The sequence below is a fragment of the Heteronotia binoei genome, chromosome 12 (genome assembly GCF_032191835.1).
Source record: "Heteronotia binoei isolate CCM8104 ecotype False Entrance Well chromosome 12, APGP_CSIRO_Hbin_v1, whole genome shotgun sequence".
Classification (NCBI taxonomy): Eukaryota; Metazoa; Chordata; class Lepidosauria; order Squamata; family Gekkonidae; genus Heteronotia; species Heteronotia binoei.
In genome coordinates, this window is record NC_083234.1 from 51,652,436 (window position 1) to 51,677,275 (window position 24,840).

The 24,840-nt window shown below is 42.6% G+C and overlaps 1 protein-coding gene across 6 annotated transcripts in view; it reads left to right on the top strand.

Annotated features, from left to right (window-relative positions):
• The window catches only part of TET3 (tet methylcytosine dioxygenase 3), a 104,630-nt gene extending 80,580 nt beyond the window's left edge, over window positions 1–24,050 (top strand). For all 6 annotated transcript variants that reach the window (XM_060251292.1, XM_060251293.1, XM_060251295.1 and 3 more), the window contains 8 exons: window positions 6,298–6,388; window positions 13,163–13,256; window positions 13,549–13,757; window positions 14,791–14,941; window positions 15,704–15,793; window positions 16,467–16,604; window positions 17,458–17,794; window positions 19,214–24,050. In XM_060251292.1, the coding sequence (XP_060107275.1) occupies window positions 6,298–6,388; window positions 13,163–13,256; window positions 13,549–13,757; window positions 14,791–14,941; window positions 15,704–15,793; window positions 16,467–16,604; window positions 17,458–17,794; window positions 19,214–21,069 (2,966 nt within the window). In that variant the 3' untranslated portion in view covers window positions 21,070–24,050. The remainder of the gene's footprint in view (window positions 1–6,297; window positions 6,389–13,162; window positions 13,257–13,548; window positions 13,758–14,790; window positions 14,942–15,703; window positions 15,794–16,466; window positions 16,605–17,457; window positions 17,795–19,213) is intronic.
• The last annotated feature ends 790 nt before the right edge of the window (window positions 24,051–24,840 follow it).

Genomic DNA, 24,840 nt, shown 5'->3' on the forward strand with positions numbered 1-24,840 from the left:
CAGCACTGCACTGTGTGGAGGATTGTGGCATGACCTGTATTATCACACAGCAGTAAGGGGATCAGATTTCACCAAGGAAGAAGGCAGTAAGAAAACACCTTTTGGCCAACAAGACAATCAGCAGCAAAATAGGAAGAGAAGGCAAAAGAAGACACCTCACAAGGTACTTGGAACCCTCCACTGGCTCTGGTGTTGAAACTAGCCATATAGCCCAGGGCAGAAAAGACAACAGCAAAAGAGATATGTCATGCCTGAGATCCCTTTTTCATGCCTAGGCTTAGCTACCAGAGAGGATTGGAAGGAATTTTATGCATAGCTGAGATGTTGCATCATTAGGCCCAGCCATTCTGAGAGAGATGCTCTTGCTGATTACCTGTCCCAAGTTTGTCATTTTACTTAGCACCTTTCCCTTGTTGCCATCACACAGCTGGATTTATGAGGCTAATTATTGCTGCTGTTCATCTTGTCAGCCTTAGCTCTCCATCTCCCCTGCCTGCCATGTAGCCTGCATGCTATATCAGACACCAGATTGGGAGGGGGACGGATTGTGAACATTCAGGAGCGTGTTCCTCACTTGTAACTGTGCAGACACTGGAAGACAATTTTGGCCACCTCTTGATGTAAAGACAGCTTAGGCTGCTAACAAGTAGGAGGCAGGCATATATCCCTGTCTTTTCAAACAGTAGCAATAGAAACAATGCAGACATTTATTGAATATCATCAGGAATGGAGTTCTGAATGGAGGTCATACTAAAAAAGTTGCCAGCTCTCTTCTTATACATAGCAAGGTTCCTGTGTCTTTAAGACTCATGGGGGCTCAAGCACTCTGCCCATGGTATGAGTTACAGAACTGAAATAATGGCATCACTTAGGTTCCCTACAGCTCCAGTTGGATGTTTCCCATGCTTTAGGGCTTACCTGCTGGTGAAGACAATGTATTCATTGGTCCAGTATTTACCTATCCATTACTTAGTTTTGCATTGGAGCTTTGTGCAGCTCTATATGGGTCACTCCATGAAGCTCTCCAAGGCAAAAGGGGGAAGTGGTTCATGAATACTTGGAAAGAAGCAGCTGATTTAGTTTAATTTAAATTTAATTTTTCCATTTATACCCCGCCGTATCTCGCAAGCAGGATCTTGGGTGGCTTACAACATTAAAAAACCTAACAAAAACATTAAACAAACTACATCCAAACTAAATAATATCATTACAGAATTAACAGAAACCATGATCCATATCATTGGCAACAAGTCCTAAACCACATATAGGCTGGTAGTGTTCAGCATAACATAAGCACCTATAAGGTAAGGTGCTGGGGGGAGCGATGACTTCAGGGGACACCCACATATCATCTAGATATGTGGTTGTGTCCCCTAGTTGCCTTACTTGAATAGGTCACACTAGCATGATATCATGATGACATCACAATGATGCTCTGTCAGTGTATCTCCAGGGGGAAGGTCCCTTCTTCATTGTTTACTATGCACCCCCTGTGCTGGGAGATACTTCTACCAATTATTGATGGAAGAATGGCTGTTCAGCCAGTATGCAATAGGTACTTATTGCAAGGAGGGGCATTTGCAGCAAGCAGAGTTGGAGGTAGCAGATTACCCCTCCATTGCTTATCTGGGGAGGGGGTAACAAAAAATGAAAAAGGGCCCCGTGAGTCACCAAGATACAGTAAGCAGAAAAGACATCTCACTGGAAACAAAATAGGTAATGATGTGGTATACTTAAAGGCACATAATAATAAGTCACAAAGATATTGAAACCATAGAAAACATATTATATATCTCTAACAGAGCACTCTTTCTAAACCTATACATAGAGGCAGAACCCAAAAGGGGTTCTCAGGTGTACAGAGATATATAAAAGTCCCATCAATTTCACCAGCCCCCAGCAGACTGAAAAGTGCTTGTATAATATTCTCCAAGGTCTCCACTGCCTGACAGCTGTTTTGACAAATGAAATGGAGTCTTTATCATGGGCCAGGAGTAATTCTCTTAATGAAATTAATCCTGGTACAGCTACACCTATTTTTTCTTCAATCGTCAAAACTTCTTTTTGCTAGCAGATAATGGGTGGCTCTGCCATTCTCCACGGCAGTGAGATGTCTTTTCTGCTTACTGTATCTTGGGGGTGTGTGGCATTGTTGTTGTGTTTCTGGTTATAAGAGTTCTAAGCAGAGCACTGTTAGTAAGATGCCATGATAATGTTTGTTTTCATCTGTGGCTGATTGTGCAAAGTGCCCTTTCTTTAGAATTTCCATCACCAGCATCTCTCCCCCTCCTGTGTATGTTTTCAGTATGCACATAATCAGGCCAGAGAGACACAACCCCATGCCATGTATCCTGTAATATGTGACATCATTACTGGAGCTTATATGGTATTTAGGAGAGCTGTGATTGGTACATACTTAGTTGGTATCCTAAACTGTACAATGCCTGCATAGGCATGATGGAAGACAGGTTAGGGAGAGGATTTGTTTTTTGCTTATGCCAGTTGTCTCATTGGCATAACATTATGCTGGCATTGAGGGTGGGATGTGGGCTCAGGATTCTGGATAGCTCTTGCTCTGTCCCTGGATGTCATGAACCTCTTTGCCAGTGTATCCACACATCTACTGGCTATACACGGGTGTGCTGTCAGCATGTGTCCAATTTATGCTGTTGTAAAGATTTAATAAATGTTTACAGGAAGTCTTCAGGACTTTGCCCTAAATCAACTGAAACGCTAGATGTTGAGGGGGAAATTTAAGTGAGGGGAAATCTCAACTGGTAGAGTTGAAACTTATGTTTGGTTTTTGCAGCTATTTTTGGTTCTGACTGCTGACATGCTGCTTTAAAGAAATAGGAAATATTCTAAGGTAGAGTTTATTTCCAACAATGAGTGTAAGCTTTTTACAGCTCCCCTTTAAAGTTTAACTTTAACTACTGTAATTTGCTGTAGGTGGGCCTAACCTTGGGACTGACCTGAAAGCTCCAGCTGATCCAGAATGAAGCCACGCAGGTCCTTATTGGTACCCCTCAGATGGCACACATTTGACCTGAGCTGTGCAAGCTGTGCTGGCTTCTAGTGGAGTACTAGATCAGGTTCAAAGTGTTGTTTTTGACCATTAAGGCCCTAAGTGGTCAGGGACCCTCATACCTTCAGGACCACCTCTCCCAGTGTGCCCCAAGAAGGGCTCTTTGCTCTGAAAATAAGAACTTACTGGTGGTCCCCAGCCTGAGAGAGATCCAGATGTCCTCAACCAGGACTAGGGCCTTTTTGGTGGAACTCTCTGCTGGATGACATCCGTGCCCTGTGGGATTTACTTCCTTTCCACCAGGCATGTAAGGCAGAGATGTTCTGCCAGGCATTTGGTTGAGGCAGCGGCAGTACATTGAGTAATCTGGCACTCTCATACCCTACCCCCTTCTCTGTAAGCCTCCTTCATGAGGCACTGAAGAAATTATGTTCACCATCTTCAATATAATTAATATTTACTATTTTGTTTTTAACTTAAGATATTGTATTTTACTATGTTGTTAGTTGCCTGAGCCCTACTCACAGGGAAAGATGGCCTGTACATTGACTATAATAAATAAAAGAATAAGACAAGTCAGCCTTTATTGGCATAAAAATAACAGTACAGAAGCTCAAAGGGGAACAGATTTTGTTAGCCAGACTATTTAACTTCTGAGCGCCAGAAGTTAAATAGTCTGGCTAACAAAATATGCTCCCCTTTGAGCTTTGAGATTCCTCTCAGCACAGGGAAGATGCTCTCTTACCTATCTTCCTTGCAGGTGACACAACAGTGCAGAGCATTTTCTCTCGCTAGATGCAATGCTATGCCGTCTGCCATTCTTGATGGCAGATTCAATAAAATAGCCTATTTAGCTAGGTATTGCCCTTGTAAACAAAAATGTGTTGAGTCAAATAAAAGAATAAATAATCCAATTATAAGTTATTTTATAATTCCTGCAGTATCACAAAAAGGCACGAAAGTATTGGCAATGTGTGTGTGTGTACACATTTATGAATTTCATTTATCAGTTAAGTCAGAGGCAGATCATGAATCAACAAAAAGCCTCTTTAATTAGTTCATAGCCCTAATTAGACATAATTATAGTTGCAGGACATAGAAGCTGTTTGCAGTGGCCTTTTGCTGCTTCTTTTCTTTAAAGTTCCACTTTTGTTAGTTCCTGAAATTTGGGGGATGAGATGTGAATGAAATTACCTTCTTGTGATATGATTTCTAGTTACTACTGCTTTGGCTGGCCACAATTGTTGTATGTTAAAGTTCTGGAACCTGGGCTTTTTTTTAAAAAAAAAGCAGGAACTCACAGGAAACAGTTCTGGCAGACTTGGCATCAGGGGTGTGTGGCCTAATATGCAAATGAGTCCCTGCTGTGCTTTTTCCTACCAAAAAAAACACTGTCTGAAACAATACAGAAAGTGCACTGCTGATGTTGAGATGACTGGTATGAAGTTTGAATGCAAGCTGTAGATAGCAAAGATGTATGCTAAAGTTACTTTCAGCTCCTAAGTGGTCATTGATTCAACAAAACTATCATTAGGTTGAAGTTTCTTGCAAAGAGAGAATGAAACATGCCACTTCCTGTTCTTCAGAATCTCACATTTGGGGTCTTCTAAAGAAACGGAAAACAGAAAACTTTTTATTTTGGGAGAAATAAATTAATCAGATTTTGAAACCAAATCAAAAAGATGCTTGGAAAGTTATGATGCACTAGCATTGCAATACTAAGAGCATTTCCCTGGTAGTACCGTAAGCCCCATTGAACAGACCTGATTCTTGGTAGACTTGGCACTGTAAACCAGAAGCTATTAAACCATGGTCAGAATCTTGCTTAGAACCTCCATGGCTATGTACAAAACATGTATGTAGAAACAGAAACAGGTGCAGGCCTTGTTTTCAGCTCCCCTTCCCCCACCTTCACTCCTCTAGTGACAAATGGATCTGGCGCTGATCAAAAGATGTATCTCCTTCCTGTCTGCTTTGTGGCTTTTTTTATCTCGTGTGCCTGGCATAGTTATGCAATCCGAGTATGCTTGTTTTATTGTTTTTAAAGGTTCTCTTTCTCTGTGTTTACCCTTTCAAATGTGCCTGGAGAAAGGGAAGGTGGCTTGGTGATTGAGACAAGGTGCAGTCAATCCAGTTTCTGGTCTAGCAGGGAAAACAGGTTTCCCTTGAAGCTGATCCTGGGGTGAAGATACTACATGTGTTGTAACTGTGATGAGTGTTTTCCTAGAGCAGACTCACTCTGCTTACACCGTGCATGCCCATATGCACTCTGGATGCAACTTTTAGGAGGGTAGAAACAAAGCCAGGACCAGCCTTGGCACATTTGCCACCCTATGTGGTGCTCCTCTCATTAATCTCACACAATGCAGCAAAGGTAGTTTCAGAGGAACGCTGAGATTTTGTAATAGAGAGTTATGCCACTGCATTCTTGGGATGTTGCAAAGGATCCTAGACACACCTCTCAGCTGCTTTGCTGGCGCCAGTAAAAAATACTAAGATGGAAAGTTTTGAGATTTCCTGAGGGTCAGCCCCTGGGACTCAGTGGATAGATCCTGGTGCATCAGGCGATGGAACCTGGTAGACATGGAGAGGAGCCTAGTGAAACTTAATGAGGAAGTGCAACTACTAGCAAAAACTCTCTTCCAAGCTAATAGGCATAGCCTTCTACTTCTTCTCTGCCTCAGATAATATCTGCACACTGAAATCAGTGTATATATTCAGAGGGAGCTGGAATGAGCACACTAGCTTTGCCCAACATCTGAGCACAATTGTCAGATCATGAGCACAGCATCTCTGTAGGCTCTGCCCCCATAATTAGGCATGCTCCTTTTTTAAACAATGCTAATCGGAGGAATGGAGCCTATGCACATATACTTTATACGCATGTAGATGCTATGCTCTGAATCAGAAATCATATATTGGTTGGTCCAGCTTGCTCATTCCTACTTCCCCTCTATTAACCTTGATTTCAACACAGATACATCATCTGAAGAGGGCTAGTGAGAAGGCAGCTCAAACTGAAGTTTCAGGGCAGACGGAGACCTGGCAGTCACCACCTGACTGCCTGCCAGGGCTTCTGTGAACCTGGGAAAGGTTGACAGCATTCAACAACCAAAGTTATAGGATTGTACACCAAGATGCCATTGCTTTGCTCCCTTTCTTTTGTGGCATTGGTGGGTCCACTAACACCCCATTCAACAGTTCCTGTTCCCTTTAAGCATAGAGAGGCTGAATGACATAATTGACTGTTTTTTGTTCTTTGTTTTAAACAGAACAAATAGTTGAGAAAGATGAGGGGCCCTATTACACTCACCTGGGGTCTGGACCTACTGTGGCATCCATCAGGGAACTCATGGAGGACCGGTAAGTCACAGAACGTGTGCAGTTCATTAAATGTAAGGAGGGAGGTAAAAATTCACTACTGTCACAATTCTGCACAAAATGGTTTACCAGAATATTAACCCTCTGGTTTTCAAGGGAAGAGGTAACAGAGATGGTGTGCCATTGTCTACCTGTGCATAGCAACCCTGGTATTTCTTAGTGATCTCCCATCCAAACACTAACCAGAGCTCATCCTGCTTAGCTTCTGAGTAGGGGTATACATTTGGTACGGCCAAACCAAATACAACCGTATACAGCTGAATCAGATTCTCTGATCTGATTTGGTGCAATATACAGCTGAATCAGATTCTCTGATCTGATTTGGTGCCATAGACAGCTGAATCAGATTCTCTGATCTGATTTGGCTGCTGAATACAGCAGTCCTGAATACTGCCAAATCTATTCAGCAGCTATTTGGTTCCATTATACCCTATGGGCCATTAAAGTCAGTGGCAAAACATAGGGTATAATATATGGGGGCTGGGGGGAAGAGGGGGTTTGAGGGAGAGGCACCAGATTTGCAGTGTAGCTGCAGGAGTCTCTCCTCCAGAGAACCGCCAAGTTTAAAAAAGATTAGACCAGGGGGTCCAATTCTAAGGGCACTCAAAGAGGGTGCACCCATTCACCATGCTTTCCTCTGGCAGGGGGAAAGTTGATTTCCCCCAGTGGGAAAATTGACATTGTGGAAGAGGGGGTTTGAGGGAGAGGCACCAAATTTGCAGTGTAGCTGCAGAAGTCTCTCCCCCAGAGAACCTTAAAATTCCAAAAAGACTGGATCAGGAGTTTCCATTCTGTGGGACCCCAAAGTGGTTGCCCCTGTTCCTAAATGTTAAACTTAGGCAGCAGTCATATTCTCCTAGACAATTTCTGCAGTGGGAAATCAGCTGTGGTGAGGATGCTTGTTTGCAAGGAGCATAACCGAACTATGTGCGCAGCAGAACAAATGCCACTGTGGCAGTGCCACATACAGGACCTTAGTTCAAATCTGAGAATCTCTCTGAATTACAGACGGGAGGGGGGTGCTTTCTGCAAGGACCGCAGCACAGAAATAATGCATTGAATGCACTGGTTCTAAGTAGCAGAGCCCTGTGCCAACCTAATAGTGACCAGCGCAGTGGCACAACCCTACCAACTACTGCCCAGCAGCTGAAGCCAGTGTCCTTGTGGCTTGGGTATACCAAAATGTGAATGGACACAAATCTGAAATCAAGATTCACACAGCTGAGTGATGGCTTTTGATTTTACTGCAACATCATTTCAGAAACAGACTGGAACAGGAGTATTGCCCTGAGTTTTGTAATGAGTGTAAAGATTGTAATTCTGCAGTAAAATTCACGATGAGATGGAGAGAGTTGACAAAGAGAAATTTCTCTCTCCCCACCCCCTTCAAAGTACCAGAACTCAAGGACATCCAATGAAACTGAAGTAGGTTATGGGCAGATGAAATATTGCTTTACACAGAGAATGAATAAAACCTGGAATTTGCTGTCAGAGGATGTACTGATCGCTACAGGAATTAACAGCTTTAAAAGGCAGTTAGATAGATTCATGAAGGACAAGTCTATCAATGGCTTCTAACCATGGTGACTGAGGGGAACCTCCACATTCGGAGGCATTAATCCTCTGAATCCCAGAGCCAGGAGGCAACATCTGGGGAAGACCTTGGCTTTTATGCCCTGTTCGACTGTCCAGTGGTTGGTCAGTGTGTGAGACAGGGTGCTGTACTAGATGCACCATTGGTCTGATCCAGCAGGATTCTTCTTATGTTCTTAATAAGGCTCTTTAAAAAATAAACATTTAGTTGAGGTATATTGGAAGGGTAGTTGGGATACTAGAATAATAAGTAATGAAGGGAATGGCAGGGAAAGATTGTTATGGAACTAAAAAGCTTTACAGAAAGGGAACAGATAGAGGTAAACAGTTACCAGTTAGCCAAATGTGATTTATACCAGTGCACTGAAATAATTGTGCAGGATGTGCTGGTGTATATTTATCACTTACTGTGAGCGCTGTATGTGTCATTTTCTAATAGAAGACTAACAACAACTAGGTTGGGGACTGTGTAAACTTTATGGATTATTAATCAACATAACATTTATCAGTAACGTAAAGTTGCATAGATTATGCAAACAGTCTATCTTATACTGGCTCATTGATCTCTTCCCCTGAATTTTGGTATATTTAGCTCTTTAAATGTAAATAAATTACAGACCCTTGAGTTAAAGGAATATTACTTTGGCTCATTGCCTCTTTTGTATATCAGAACTACTCTGCACCAGCCTTTCTCATGAGGAGGTGTCAATTCAGTACATTTTGAAAATGTGAAATAATATGGACACAATCCAGCCAGTCATATGCATTTTGACTCCCCAGTGATTTCATGATGGAGATTTAAGTACTTGTCAGACTCTCTATTACTGAAATAAATGGGGCTTCAAAAGTGCATAACTTTGTCTGGGTTGTAGTTATTCTGTGGGAAAATATGTTTAAAATGGGGTTTTAAAGAATCTTGAACAAAATTTGGACTTGGCTGTACTGCATTTTGAATTGTACATATATCGGAATATTATATAGTGAACTGAAACTTGATATCTGCTCTGCCAGATGGCTTTTGATTCAGTCATCTCTAAATAATTTAAAGAGGAATTGAGTCATATACAGAAGAGAATGTTGTTCCTGAACATTTTGATATTAGAAATGCCTTCATTGAAGCTTGTTTGAGATTAAGCTGTACATTGCTTGGACAAAGGAGGCAAAGAAGTGTTAACCTTGCAAACTGTGTGCAGGTAGGCACTCCCATTAAAACTGGTGTTATTAGACCCCTGCAGTTGACTAATAGCCTCCTGAACATGCTGAGTCATACCTTAAGACAGTGCTGCTGAGTCATGTGCACCCTGTATCACCTGACTCAACTTCCAGGGTTGGCAAGCTGTCACTGGGAGGAAAAATGTGGGTTGGAAAAGAACCTTTAGACAGCAATTGCTGTTGCTCCCAAAAGCTCCCACACAAAGCAGATTTTGTTCGCTCTGTATGTTGCAGCTCAAATGCCACCTCTGCCAGTAGCAGCACACTCCTTTTCATTTATTTTGCATAATGCTGTTGATGTATCTGGTCCCTGTCCCAACAAGCTTGCAGTCAGATTTGACATGAGGAATACTACAAAGGGAGGGGAGGGAGAAAAGGAGCAATGGTCAGGAAGAGAGGTGTATTCATTCCCGTTGCACATGTTTCGGCTCAGTTTCAGTAGGGGAAGAGGGCTGTAAAGGGTGTGGTCAAAATTTAATGGAAAGGGGCAGTAGGTAAGGAAGGGTAAAGTTGTTGGAGAAGGCAGGAGGTAGCTGAGGGGGTTGGAGCTGAAAATTAGAAGCAGAGATGTATCAGCACAGGAGAATGGAAAGAGAAGCTGGTGCCATGGTGCTATAGTGCCATGAAGGGATAGAGAGGCACTAGTAGCCATTGTAGGGATTCTAGGTAGGATCATTGAATGGTCAGAACAATGGCAGAGAGGTATGGGGAGACTGAAATTAAATAGTGGAGGACCAGAGAGAAGGCGAATGCAGTGATCAAAATGACAGATCACTGATGTATGAATGCAGAACATGTTTTTCATTGAAGAAGTACAAATGAATGTATTTTTGCAATACTTTAAATGGAGAAGTGACAGAACTTCAGAGAGAGTGAGAGAGAGAGGCCAAGGCCTTGTGCTTGTTCTGAAGGGTGGATGAGGATGTTACCAGTAGGAAAGATGAGAATACAAATGGGGGAAAGAGAGATGAGAACTTCAGCCCTGGATATTTTAACTTCAATATGATGACAAAAGGTATACCAAGAAATATCAGGCAGGCAGTTGGAGAGATGGCTTTGAATGGACATAGATAAAGTTCAAGGATAAAGAAGTAGAGCTGGGTGTTGTCAACAATAAATCTATCCTTGAAAAAATGGTGCCAAAGAGTAGCTGTATTATTCTGATTCTGGAGTAAAACAGCTAAAATCAAGTCCAATAGGACCTTAGAGACCAATAAGATTGCTGAGGAGTAAGCTTTTGAGAGTGAGAGCTATTTGACGAGGGGAGCATTGACTCTTGAAAGCTTATACCTTGAAAAACTTGTCACTCTCTAAAAGGCTACTGAATTTGATTCTTGAAAAAATTGCATGGGTTGGATCCCATCAGTTTTGTCTGTAATTCAATCTCACCCAGTTCCATTCTGTGCTGCAGCACCTAGCCGACACATGTTTTTGTTTTGTTGTTGTTGTTTAGATTTATTACCCACCTTCCCCAAAGGGCTCAGGGTGGTGTACATATTAAGCATAGTAACAAGTTAAATACAGTAAATAAATTAATAGTTAAGTGGATTAAAACAATATGCAGTACAACATACAGTACACAGCAGATGGCATACAATCTCTTCGCTCCCCATGGGGTGGATACCCTGTAGTAAGGTTTAGAGGCCATGGTCAGGAACCATTGCTGTCCTCAACTGTAGGCCTGGTGGAACATCTCAGCTTTGCATGCCCTGCAGAATTCAGCAAGGACCCACAGGGTGTGGATGTTACTAGGTAGAACGTTCCACCAGGCTGGGTCCAGGGCTGAAAAGGCCCTGGTTGCAGACAGCTGGACTTCTTTTTGGGTCAGGAATCACTAGTAAGTTTTGGTCACCCAAGCATAGATCTCTTTGGGGGGACATACTAGGTAAGGTGGTCCTGCAGGTATATTGACCCCAGATCATTAATGGCTTTGAAGGTCAAAACCAGAACCTTGAAACAGATCCAGTACTCACCTTGAAGCCAGTACAGGTGGCAAAACACAGGTCAAATGTGTGCCAGTATTGGGGTGCCTGTAAGCAGCCTTGCTGCTGCATTATGAACAAGCTTTAATTTCTGAATCAGCCTCAACGGTAGCCCTACATAGAGCAAGTTACAGTAATCCAGTCTTGAAGTGACTGTTGCATGGATCACTGTGGCAAGGTTGGCCTCTACTGGAGAAGTAGAGGGCAAGTTGCTTGACCTGCCAAAGTTGAAAATATGCCAGCCTGGATAGTCTTACATAAAAAGCTTTATGTTACATATTCTATAAAACCATGTCAAAAATATTTCACTCGATCCAAAATATTTCATAGGGGTTTTTCAGTGCTTCCCAATATTTTTGGTTTCTTCAATGGAAAAAATGGGAGAAAGGGCCTTGCAGTCTTGCAAAAAGGCATTGCAGTCAGGGTTTTTTTCTCTGTCCCTAACCAGAGCCTTAACATCTCAACTCCATCCCCATTTTAGTTCAGGCCTTAATGATTCTGGGCAGGCAGCCAAATATTAGAGAGGGGGGTTAGCAGTCCACCTCCCCCCCAGCAACAGAAGTCCATGGCCCTAATTGAAAACAGTAATGATTCCAGGATACTGAAACTGTTCACATTGTGGCCCTTTGCTTTGAAATAGATATAGAAAAAGTCTGAGTATGCAAAAAGTTATGGTGATTCATTTTTCAGTTCCTGAAAATTGGGTAATGGGAAGTCTGCAAGGTGAGATAATAATATTTACATACTTTATTGGGTTGTTCCTAGGGGTAACGGAGCTTACACATAATATTAAGTATTATTGCTCTCTTGTTAACAGGGGCTGTCCTATCGTATGATTAAATTTGCTTTCTCTCTCTGTCTCATTAACATCTTGCCCTTCATACAAGAAGCTAAGGGTGGCACATGTGGGATTATCCCATTATATCCTCACAGGAAATTCATGGTTTTCCACAAGGGGACAGGCTTATGTGGTTTCTTCACTGCTGCTGTGGCTGGCAGTGCAGTGCAATAGCAACAGGGTTTCTACAAAGTAGGTTTCCCTGTGTTTCTCCCTGGCTCAGTCCCCTGGCAGTAGCCCCCACCCTTGCACTACTGTTTCCAGTGTTGTTGTTGTTTTAAAAAAATCAGCAAGTCAATGCTACTATAACAATATTCAGCTTATGCATCAGGTTTGCTGAATTCTCAACTTTATTTTTAAATTTGCATTGCAGAAATACACCTTTTCTTTTATATCTCCACAAAGAAAAGGACTAGAAACTTACTTTGTTAAAAAAAGCTGAGAATTTAGAGAACTTGATACACAGATTGTTATAATATATTAAATTAGCAATTATCCTGTCCTTCACTTGGAGAAAGGCCACCATGAGGGCAAGGACAGGGGAAATGGCTGCCAAACAGGCAGGACCAACAAAATCCAAGGCTTTCATGTAATCTTTTCCAAACCTTTGCAGCAAAGCAGGTTTGGGAAAGATAGATGAAAAGCTAGGGGAAATCTGAGAGGTACACAAATATCCCACAGTGCTGTGAGGAGTTGCCAAAAAAACCTGCTTCCCAACAGTATCATACCCATGTGGAAAAGGTCTTTGCAAGGGATGTTGTGCTATAAAAACGTGCCTGGCCCAAGATCACCCTGTGAGCTTTGTGGAGGAAAAAGTGCTTGAGCCAGATCCTTCACTATATTGACATTTTGCAGAATAGTGTGGTTATTGCTGTTTATTGAACATGATCCATTGCAGTGCCTCTGCCCAGAGTCTGATGTGTTAACTTGAGAAGACAGCACTGTGTTATAGAGGTGGAAACAAGTCTGGGAGACTTAACTTCAATGCACCTATTGGAAAGCCACTATTTCTCTGTCTTTTAGGAAGTGATTTCTGTTTGGATAGACCTGCTGGAGCAGAGCTTTCCATCATAGACACCATTTTTGTTTTTCCTGCACAAGAACTGTGATTTTTCCCCCCCCTTTAACCAGGTATGGTGAGAAAGGCAAAGCCATCAGAATTGAAAAGGTGATCTATACAGGGAAGGAGGGGAAAAGTTCCCGTGGCTGCCCGATTGCTAAGTGGGTAAGTGGCTGCAGAGCAATATGTTTCCTTTTTCTTTCTTTTTTAAAACACCATGCAAGAAAGTTCTCAGATCCCACCCGCAGTCCCCTGGACCCAAAATTCAAGAACACTTTTAGGGGACTGATGCAAAACAAGCATTCACTGTACTGTTCTAGCTCATTTTCTTTGATCTCCATGGCAAAGTATAGGAATCATCTTGCATAAAAGGCTGGTTTGTGCTGCAGAGCACTACTTGGGTAGCTTCCATGTGTGTCATTTTCTTAACCAGCCAATGTCCTCTGCTGCCCTCCAGGTCATCAGGAGACACAACGCAGATGAGAAGCTGTTGTGCCTGGTGCGGCACCGTGCTGGCCACCACTGCCAGAATGCTGTCATCATCATCTTGATTCTGGCCTGGGAGGGAATCCCTCGCTCCTTGGGGGACACTCTGTACCAGGAGCTCACCGACACCCTCACAAAATATGGAAACCCCACCACTCGACGCTGTGGACTGAATGATGAGTAAGTGCCTTGAACGCATGCCCAGTGAAAAGAGCCAGATTGCTGGAAGGAAGGCACTGTGATAGAGGTGTTACCTTGAATTCTGGCCTCCTTGTCTGGAGTCCAGAAGGAGCTATTCTGTTTTGCTTTTAGTCTGGTGTGGTTTTTTTAATGTATTGGTTTATGCCTATATCTGCAATGTGAGGCTTGCCTGATTTACGAGCTCTGTGGATACCTTTAGTAAAATATGCCTTGGTTTGAGGTGGCCCATTGAAAGCCTGGGCAGGTAGGACACCTTTCTGCTTGTTTCAGGCTGATGTTCATTAGTCTGTAGGGGCCACTGATGCATGGCATTGCTTTGGGTTGGTGTATGTGGAAATCTGCCATGGGACAGGCAGTTGGATTGGAGCCCTTTTAGATCAGCACACAAGCGGATCCTCTCTCTCTCTCTCTCTCTCTGTTTCATATTTCTATTCCAACCTTCCTCTAAAGAGCTCAGGAAAGTATACATGATTCTCCTCTTCTCCATGTTGTCCTCACAGCAGCCTTGTGAGGTGTGTTAGGCTGAGACAGAGATTGACCCAAAGTCACCCAGTGAGCTTCATTGCTGAATAGAGGTTTGAACTCAGGTCTCCTCAGTCTTGCCCTCTAACCAGTAAACCACACGAGCTTTCCTTAACCTGCAACATGGGACTTTTAGGGGTTTTTTATTGTTGTATAAGACCTTCCTTCACTTTCTTTCTCTCACTCTTGTTGATTTTTTCATTCTCATAAAAAATGGAGCTGCTACTTGAGCAGCTGAGTTCAGGATGAGCTGCAGACCAATGGATTAGAGCAAAGGCCTCATGGCATCTCCAGCTGTACAATGCAGTCAGAGGGTGCTCGCCCAGGATTGCAGTCCCCAGGCACTGCTGAGTGGTGGAGAATTTGGCCCTCTAGCTTATTTGATACCCTTGAATTAGATTGGAGCTGCTTCTGCCACAGGCCTGCCTGTGATTCTCTTCAGGCTAATATGCCCAGTGACTGAAATGTGCTCTTTTGTATTTACTTCCAGCCGGACCTGTGCATGTCAAGGCAAGGATCCCAACTCTTGTGGTGCTTCTTTCTCATTTGGTTGCTCTTGGAGCATGTATTTCAACGGATGCAAATATGCTCGAAGCAAAACTCCTAGGAAATTCAGACTAATAGGAGACAATCTCAAGGAGGTAAGACACAAATACCTGACTTGGTCAGGGTGGGTGAGTGGGTTTTATTCCAGGAGACAAGGCAAGATTAAAATAATGCAAATTGAGGCCAGCATGTTGGTTAAACAAAGACTGTATTCAGACTTCACCCTTCACCTACTTCAGTTGAACATTAGGTCTGAACTGACTTTCTGGCAACTCTGTGCACATAGACTACCATATGAGGGATAAAGTTGATGCAAACTACACAGTACAACATTCTTCTTTTCAAGTCAACTCAGCAGTCACTATCTCACTGTCTCCAGAAATAGTCTTATTTCTGAAAAGGAAGATCTCAAGTTTAGATCCAGATTTGATTTTCAACATGCTCCTAGACATGTTCATTTCAGCATCTATAAAATGGGAATAATAGTGAGTGGCCAAAATGGATTGTGGTGAGGTTAATTGCTTCCTGCCTTTAAAATGGTGGCCACGTCTATTACATTTGTACAGCCTCTAAGCTCTGTGTACATCCAATTGCATTTGTTTTTTCTGTTATTTTGGCTGTAGGAAGAGCAGAGGCTCAGTGGTAGGGCCCACACTATGCAAGCCTAAAATCCAGTTTCTGGCATCTGCAGTTACGCACGGGCTCTGTTATCAGAGTTGGGAAATTTGTCTGGGCAGGAAGACTTAGAAAGCTGCTGCCAATCAGAGCAGATAGAGGTGGGCTAGAGTGCCAGGAGTTATCTTCCTTAAAAAAGGTAGCGTCATATTTTAATGAGCGAACCTTGATTCTTGTTGCAGGAAGAAGTACTCAGAAGAAGCTTCCAAGACCTGGCCACAGAAGTTGCTCCACTTTATAAGAGGCTGGCACCCCATGCTTATCAAAATCAGGTGCTGGAGATTACCTTCCCATTCGTCTACTGTTTGCTTTAACAAGAATTGGTATTGAGAAGCCAATTTCCCAAGGTGGCTTTTTTTTACAGCCTGGTATAGCCAAGTAGCAGCACTCATGATGGGGCAAAGTAAAATGAGCTGCAGTTTGTGATGCAGGTGAGAGAAGGCTACACTAGATGCTGGGGCCCACAAGGACAGAGAGCAAAGCTACCCCTTCCCCCGGAGATGTTCCTGAATGCACCCTTTCATTTTCTCCCATGAAAGTAAGTGCTCCCCATTCATTCCTGTGGTGAATTAAAGAGGCAAAACTTCACCTCCCACTTCCAGATTTGGCCAGAACAGGCCAGCTTCCCCTCACCTCCAGGAAGCATCCTATTGGTAACTGCAGCATGTTTCTGGGTGACATCCTCCAGGAGGACTTACAATATACAGCCTCACTGCCTTTTCTGTCAAAATAGAAGTCTTTGTCTGCCACAAGCTGCAAGCATTTTTTTAATTAGACAACCACATGGGAGACTTCATACAGAGAAATGTGCTGTAAGAGAAGGCAGAGGGATGATGTAGCATTTGTTGGGGCCATCTCACACCCTCTGATTTTAGCCATATTGTCTTGTTACACTATGTTGTTCTCACTGTAACGAAAACTGCTTTTGTGTGTTTTTAACATTAGGTTAACAATGAAGATATAGCAATAGACTGCCGGCTCGGATTGAAAGAGGGGAGGCCATTCTCTGGGGTGACGGCATGTATGGACTTCTGTGCTCATGCTCATAAGGATCAGCATAACCTCTATAATGGGTGCACTGTGGTAAGAAAGCATCCTTGCACTGGGGTGTTTTTTTCCTTAATTTCTCCATGAAAATTGCTTGAGTTGGGTAGGAAAGCACCAAGATAAATATTATTAATGCAGTCTATCCATTCATCCATTGAGGGGGGTGGGGAGAAAGAGAGAATGTAAGGCTCAAAATCACAAAGAATTCCCAGAACTCTTTGGGCAAACTCACTGTGCCTTGAGTTTATTTCAAATTGTTGCAGTACCCGCTGGACTAAAGTTGTCATTGGAGTAGTGAAACATAGGGTGCTTTCACACAGCAACTGTTTGCAAGTAGATTTTGCTATTCTTACACTGTAAAAATCCAGTTGCCAAGCATGTTATTTAGTGTATGTGAACACACCCATAGAGAGATGGACTTGAGTAGATCCAAGGGCTTTGTGCACATAGTTACTCTTTTATCTATGGAGCTGCACAGTAGAACTTGCCTTGGGCCTGAACCCCTGAAATGAGGCTTGGGAAAGTAAAATTAGAGAAGCCCTTTGCCTTAAGAAAAGTTTGTGGCTATTTATAACCAGTTGTTAAAGCTCATAGCATATGTGCAATGAAAGCATGTATTCAACTCTGTAATGAGAGGTTTCATCTTGAATTGGAATCTTTCTGGACCAGAATTCCAAAAACTGTGCAACTTGCTTCATGCATTCAAGAGATCTTTGGTCTTATGTTTCTTTAGCTAGAGTTTTTGAAATCAATATGGAAAAGCAGTTCGTGCTATAGCACAAGGAACTGATTGAATGCAGCTTTTGGTCATCCCTAAATTAGCTCTTTGGATTGTGGTTGTGGTTTCCCATGTTCCATATTGCATAACCAATGCCTTCTTTGCACATAGGTGTGTACTTTGACAAAAGAAGACAATCGTACCATTGGGCAGATCCCTGAGGATGAACAACTGCACGTTCTTCCACTGTATAAAATGTCCACAACAGATGAGTTTGGAAGTGAGGAGAATCAAGCCGCAAAGGTGGGCAGTGGGGCAATCCAGGTGCTTTCTTCCTTTCCAAGGGAAGTCAGGAAACTTCCTGAGCCAGCCAAGTCTTGCAGGCAAAGGCAACTGGAAGCCAGGAGGGCAGCTGCAGAGAAAAAGAAGATGCAGAAAGAGAAACTGATTACACCTGAGAAAATCAAGCAGGAAGTCCTTGAGATCCCATCACTCCAGCAGAATGCAGGTAAAGACAACAGGGCTGATGAAGGCTGACTTCCCTTTCGTTTGAGACATTATCCTTGGCTACATTAGCTTATGAAAGGGGGACTGGTGATGCAGCTGTTATTTGGTTACACTCTTCACTAGCATTACTTTTGACTTCTTGTTTTCAGAAAATGCTTTCTGTGACTTTTCTTCTGAGGGTACCAATGCACTTCTGTCATGGAAACCTCGCACATTGCATAGGATTCTGGGACATCATTTAGAGTTCCGTCAGCTAACTTGGAGTCCTAGCCGGGCCTGCTTGGTCTTCTCATTGCCCTCTCTGTCCTATCAGTGCAATCTGGGAGATAGCCAATGTTCTCTAATAGATGCACACTGGAGGGGAAGATTGGTAATGCTGGGCCAAGATTCTCTTCTGTTGTTGATGTTCCTATTTAGGAGACCCTAAGAAGCTACCACAAGACTTAAGGATTCATCAGAATTTAGTTTGAAAACCGCTAATGTAGATGATTCAGTGAATGGTTCTTGTTTGTTTCACTTCCTTGCTTTCGGTGACAGAAGTGAAATGCAGAAAAGGAATCCTCAGTACTGCTAGAGAGGTCCCACAGGACAGGAAACAAAATCTGTTCTCCATTACAAAAAAAACTGGCCCTCAAAAAATTTACTTGCACAGCTTGAGAATTTACTCATTTATGCCTCATCTTTACCCTGAAGGGATCAGATAACAGCACTATTCCAGTTGTTAAGGGTTAGGGTTAAGAGGATCATGCCAAGGAAGTCATGTGGCTGGGGTGTACTTTGCAGGACTGTGTGGTTTGCATACCAGTCTGTGAGGGCATAAAAAATGAGGATGTTGCACACAGTTGCAGCAACTCAGAGCAGAGGCACAGATGCTAAATAAGGCCTTCAACAAGTGAGATACTGGAAGAGAAGAGGCACATAGGGAGAAGGAGGAAGATTCCCAGATTTAAAAAAAAAATAGGCTCAGAAAGGGGTGAATTCTTCTTACCTAGACAATCAGCTTACCAGCCATTACATGCATACAGTGGTAAGTCACCACCTGGTAAATGGTTGTCTGTATCCACCCTAGATGAGACCTAAGAGTCACAGACATAGTGTGAATGTGTCCTTCAGCTGAGGGCAGTACTCCCTCTAAGCTGTGGAGTCTTGTGAGCAAAAATTCTACTTTGTGAGCTACTGGCATTAAAGTTGTGAGCAAGCGATTTGGTTACTGAATAAATTAGTTTGCTCTGGGGCCATCCTTCCTGAGCTCTAAGACAAAAATGCATAGGCCAGAGGCTAAAAAACTGTGGGCTAGCTCACACTAACTCAGCTTAGAGGGAACACTGGCTGAGGGTACAGCTTCTGCCTTCAAAGACTTGTACTAAGGAAGTGATGCTGTTTCTGCAAACTGATCTTAACTTTGGTGCTGTGCCCACAGATGCAGCCTTGAAAGGTGGATTCCCGCAGCAGTCGGTCAAACCTTCCATCAAGGTGGAACCTCAGAATCATTACAACAGTTTCAAATACAATGGAAATGCTGTGGTGGAAAGCTATTCTGTGCTGGGGAACTGCAGGCCCTCTGACCCATACAGCATGAACAGTGTTTACTCTTACCATTCCTACTATGCACAACCTAATCTGCCTTCCATGAATGGGCTGCATTCAAAGTTCTCACTTCCATCTTTTGGGTACTATGGATTTTCCAGCAATCATATGTTCCACTCTCAGTTTTTGAATTACGGCGATACAAGGACCTCACCTTGGCTAAGCAACACCTACGAGAAAAAGCCTGACGTTCAGATGTTGCAAGATAACCTGAGCCATCCTTACAGGAATTCTGAATTGGCAGATGAAATCCCTCCCAAAGTACAAAACAAAAACCACCACCAGCGCACCTATGAGAGAGCCAATAGGCATACAGGTAAAACAGCAGCTGTGCCTCAGAGGTCTAACTCAGTCCCTGCAGAAGTCCTGCCATTTGCACAAAATGCAAACTGTTTCAACAACCGAACAATCAAGCAAGAGCCAATGGACTCTTTGTCACACATGGAGTCTGTTCAAAGGGCCGCTTCTGTTAGCGGACAACATTGTGGTCTGAAATCCGATTTGCCCCTGTCATCTCAGAATGGAGGATCAGAACAACGATGGAGCCCTTTTAAAGCCAACAAAAATGAGTCTTCTTTCAGCAGGACTGGTGACACTGAGAGCCCGTGGAACATGTTTACGCCTAGTGACAATGCCAGTGTGCTCGGTGCAAACACACAGAATAAATTGAATTTCTTCAGTTCCCACTCAAACACTACCAGGTTACCACAGTCCCGTCTACTGGAAAAACAGTGGAACTTGTTTCCTGGAGAAGGGCAGCCGCTGCCACTTGGCCCTGATGTACTTGGAAAATCATGGAGCCCTTGCAAAGCCAATGAAAATTCTTTGGCATTTTCCAGTTCAGCAAATTCAAATTTTCAGGAGAAACCCTGGAACCTTGGGCAACTGAACTTTGGTTCCACCCAGGGAAGCTCAAGGCTTCAAGAGGAGCTTTGGGGTTCTGCCAAGGTGGATGACAGGAGAACACCAACACCTGGCACAGGATTACACAATAGGTCATGGAGTTCCTTTGGTTCTTTGTCAACTATGGCATCAGCGGGGTGTGGAGAGAAGCCATTTGCTTCCTTGAAAGCAGAGGGCAGTGCGACGTTGCCAGATGTTGGTCACCAAGAAAGGCCCCCTTGGGACCCTTTCAGTTTAGATGACAGCATGGAAGAGTCAGCTGACAAGAGCATCAAGGAGGAGGAAGAGGAGGAGAGGGAGGAAGAGGAGGAAGTATGGTCAGATAGTGAACACAACTTCCTAGATGAAAACATCGGTGGAGTGGCAGTGGCTCCAGCCCATGGATCTATCCTCATTGAATGCGCGAGGCGAGAGCTGCATGCCACCACCCCTCTGAAGAAACCCAACCGGTGTCATCCCACACGCATCTCTCTGGTATTCTACCAGCACAAGAATTTGAACCAGCCCAATCATGGACTTGCTCTTTGGGAAGCAAAAATGAAACAGCTGGCAGAGAGAGCAAGGGCAAGGCAAGAGGAGGCAGCTAGGCTCGGCCTTCAGCAGGACATCAAAGCTTTTGGCAAGAAGCGGAAATGGGGAGGCGGCCTGGCTGCAGAGCCTGAACACAAGGAAAAAAAGGACTCTGTCCCAACACGGCAGGCCCTGGCCATTCCAACAAACTCTGCTATCACTGTGTCCTCTTACGCCTATACCAAGGTAACTGGACCGTACAGTCGCTGGATATGAGAAAAATACCACTCACATATGGCCATCTTACCTCAAAGTCTGCAGCACTGGAAGACAGTGCTGGTTTGTGGTGCTTTTTCCTAGCGGATGTCAGAGAGAAAACAAACGAAATCTAGCCAAGTGCGGCATTTCTGAGATCTACACTTAGAAGTAGAGTTAAAGAAACTTATTGCTATTAACATTTTTTTCAGTAATCCAATATTTATATCTCTGCATTTTTAAGGAAAAAAAATCTATCCTTGTTCATCACAAGAATAGATAAATTTATAGTGTCCTTTCACAAAGGAAAGCTTTTAAATTCCATTTCAAGTACATATTTATTGGATTTTTAACAAAATATTATTACAGTTCTGAAGAAGCAATTTTAAATGGAAAAAATAAGCCCCACCCCATACTAAACCAGATAAAAAAATCTGTACAATTCACTTCTGTGCTGGTGGAAATCTCAGCCTTGGAGGCCACCTGAAAACACATACTTTCAATTGGGGGGGGATTTGTAATGAAATGAGGTGCTTAATTTGCTGCCTGAACGTTTCTTACAGATACAGTAGATTGTTGCAGGGAAAAGGTTTGGTGGAGATGATATAGAGATCCAAGCTGCGTGACAATGAATTATATCTAAGCAGTTACTTCCTTTTCAATGGGTCTTTGCCATCTTTGAATAGAAACTTTTGTTACTCCTTGTCAGAATCATTCACTCTTTGTAAAACCAAGGAACAGAGAGACATTTCCCCTGCCCATTCTACACACACATGCATGCAAGTAACTGAAGCCTAAACCTCTGAATCTCAGAGACTGTGCCCTCTGTCAGGGGCTGAGTATTAACATGGATGTGGTTTATGCACGTTGATGCTTGAATCTCAATAAGGACTGGCACAAAATGATTCTGACCCAAATTGGCTAATAAGGCTATCACATTGCAGTAGTTATGGAATTAACGTGGATGTGAATTTACCTCTTTTGACCTGGTTTAGGTGTTTGTTAGCCTGAAGAAGAACAGTGAGATTTAAAAAATACAAAAATAAACCCCCTTCCCTTGTGAAAAGATTAAGTGAAAAAAGAATGAAAAGATTAAGTGAAAAAAGTTGCATGATGTGCCTAAAATGAAGCTAGTTTAGTTTTTCTCCATCAGCAGTTAAATCTTGCTAAATTCATATAAAGGGGAGGGAGGATAAACAACAGAGAGAAGTTAGTCATAGAGAGGGAGGAAAGGTGGGTTTGGGGGGTGGGGAGAAATCCATGTAGAATGCGGTCCATATCAAACAACATTTAAAGGAGTATACCTAGTTCATATGTTTCGCTTTGTTTCATTCTGTGGAAAGAACACAGTAGGATACAGAGAAAGTAGTCTTGTTTGCCTTCCCACAGCTGCATTTCACAACTTCTAAGCCTGTAGAATAATTCCCACAGAGGAGAGAAAAGCTGGTTTGGGCTATTTCAGACTGTTGTCCATATCAGTTTGTATCCTTCTGCTCTATAGCACTAAAAGATGTAAATTAGACTTTGTAAAAACAAAAATCTCAGGATGAACTACTGTATCTTTCAGAAACCACCCCAAAAACCCATATTGCAAAGTTTGGTCGGATTGTCCTGGGGTGGGGAGGCCATGGCCTGTTTTTATCATCTCTGGTGCAGAGTCCAAGAGAAAGAAGGACTCAGCTGATCTTCTTTGCACTGCATTTTCCACTGGTGCATGCTTACCAAATGAAAATGTCCTCTCTGTGCAAGTGGACATTTTCAAATGCAAAAATGAAATCAAGCAGCTTCTTGTAAGTTAATTTTTTTTCTGGTGCCATTTTGGGGTTTTTTTAAAGGAAAAAGTCTACAATTACGTGATGTCAAATTATTGCAACACAGTTGGTGCTTTTAAAACTTTAAATCATAATTTTTAAAGCAACCCACCCATCTCAATCAATTGTGCAAGTTGTCTTAGGAATGCTGATTCACATAAGTGGCTAGACCAATTTGAAGCCAGATCTCCCTTGGAGAGAAGCTTTGGTTAACTAAAATTATAACGGCCATCCCTAAATTACAGTGGAATTTACTCCAGTTCACATCTCATGCCACCTAAACTGCACCAAAACCAGTTTGGGGATCACATTTGGTTTAAATCAGTTATGATCCTGGTGGGGAAGACTGATTGATAAAAATGTATGGTAATAGACTGATGTGTATGAGAGGGACTTTGGGCAAATAGGTCTTTAAACTGGGTGAATTTCACTCATACCAGAAATATATTGAGCTAAAGAATGAAATTCCTAATGGACTTAAGGTGCTCCTATCAGATCCATTGGGGAAATCCTGGTTTAACTTTCATAGGATGGAACCTTCTAATCTGGAGGTGGCCCCTAAAAACATCTCTGCAACCTGAAATGGGGTCTGTCTTCAGATTGGATGGTGGTAAACTCTAGTGACAGCAGGTAAGAGTCTATTGCCATCTTTTTCTGCAGGTCTTTCTGCAGAAAAATGAGACTTCTTCAGCAGAGCAAATCCCACTGGCTTTGAGGAGCTTGTGTTTGTGCGGTTTCTCAGAAGTGCAGAAGGCCACAAAAGCAAAAACCTGTTAGAGATTTGAAACTGGATTATAATACTTGGTCACCTTCTGCACTTAACAGGTGCCTTTTGAGAAAAAGACAGCTTGCAAATGAAAACCTGTACATAGCATTTGTTTACTAGAAAACCTTCTCAATCTTAGTGCACCGGCACAGAAAAACAGGATCTCTCTATACAGCATCCTGGGTGTTTTATGTGATTCTGATTTTAAACTGTAAATAGAGAAAGATTTTTTAAAAAAAAAGCACTTTCACCAAGATTTAAAAGATAAAAATACCCAATAACTTGAAGAGCAGTATGTTTTAAAACAGATTATTGTGGGAGAAATGTAAATAGAGACAAAATATTTAACATGCTTTGTCCGTCCTTCATTTAATTTTTCTTCTTTTACTGTATTCTATAAAGTTCCTTATATTTGGCAAGGAAAATCAATGAATGATTATCGATTTTGTAAAGATACCCATAAGAATATTGCAGTTGTAGGAATTAGTCTGTCAGATTATAGGTAATATTCCTAGGTCACAGGACAATTGAGAAGGCAACCAACCACTCAGGGCCCAATCCTCCACTGGTGTAAATCAGCCACTGAATTCCATGGTGTTCTGCAGAAGGCCAACATACCACATTTAGCAAAGTCATGTGGTATAGTCCTATCTAAATTGTACCACTTCAAGGTGGAGGGGAATAATGTTTTAAAGGCTTTCTTACCGTTTAAGAACAATAAAAAATAAAGCTTTCTGTATGTAAAAGCAAGTGAAGACAGTTCTAGTCTAGTCTTCTGGGTTATCTTTTTTACATGCAGGGAGGTTTCTTGTGTTGAGCATTCTGCAGTGACCCCCCCCCCCCTCAGTTAAAACTGCTAAAGTCTCAGAAGGCCTCTGTCTGAACACGTATGCAAGCTCTTCATTAAATTTCCACAGACTTCAGTCTAGGCTAATGTAATGGTCACTTATCACTGACAGATGTGGGATGGATCCCTTAACCAGCTGCAATTAAAAAAAAAAACCTGGGCCTAAATTTCCCCAAGAAATGTTAATTTTTGGAGGGCAGGGGGGAACACTGTTCTTTTTTTCTTGTCTGAATTCTTTGTTAGTGTCTCATTTGACTTCCCTATTTTGAAGGTGTTGCAGGGGTGCCTTGGATGCTTCATTCAGATTACTTTAGAGAACAAGAAATTGTGATATATGCAGGAAGAGAGCAGCTTCATTTTGGGGAACA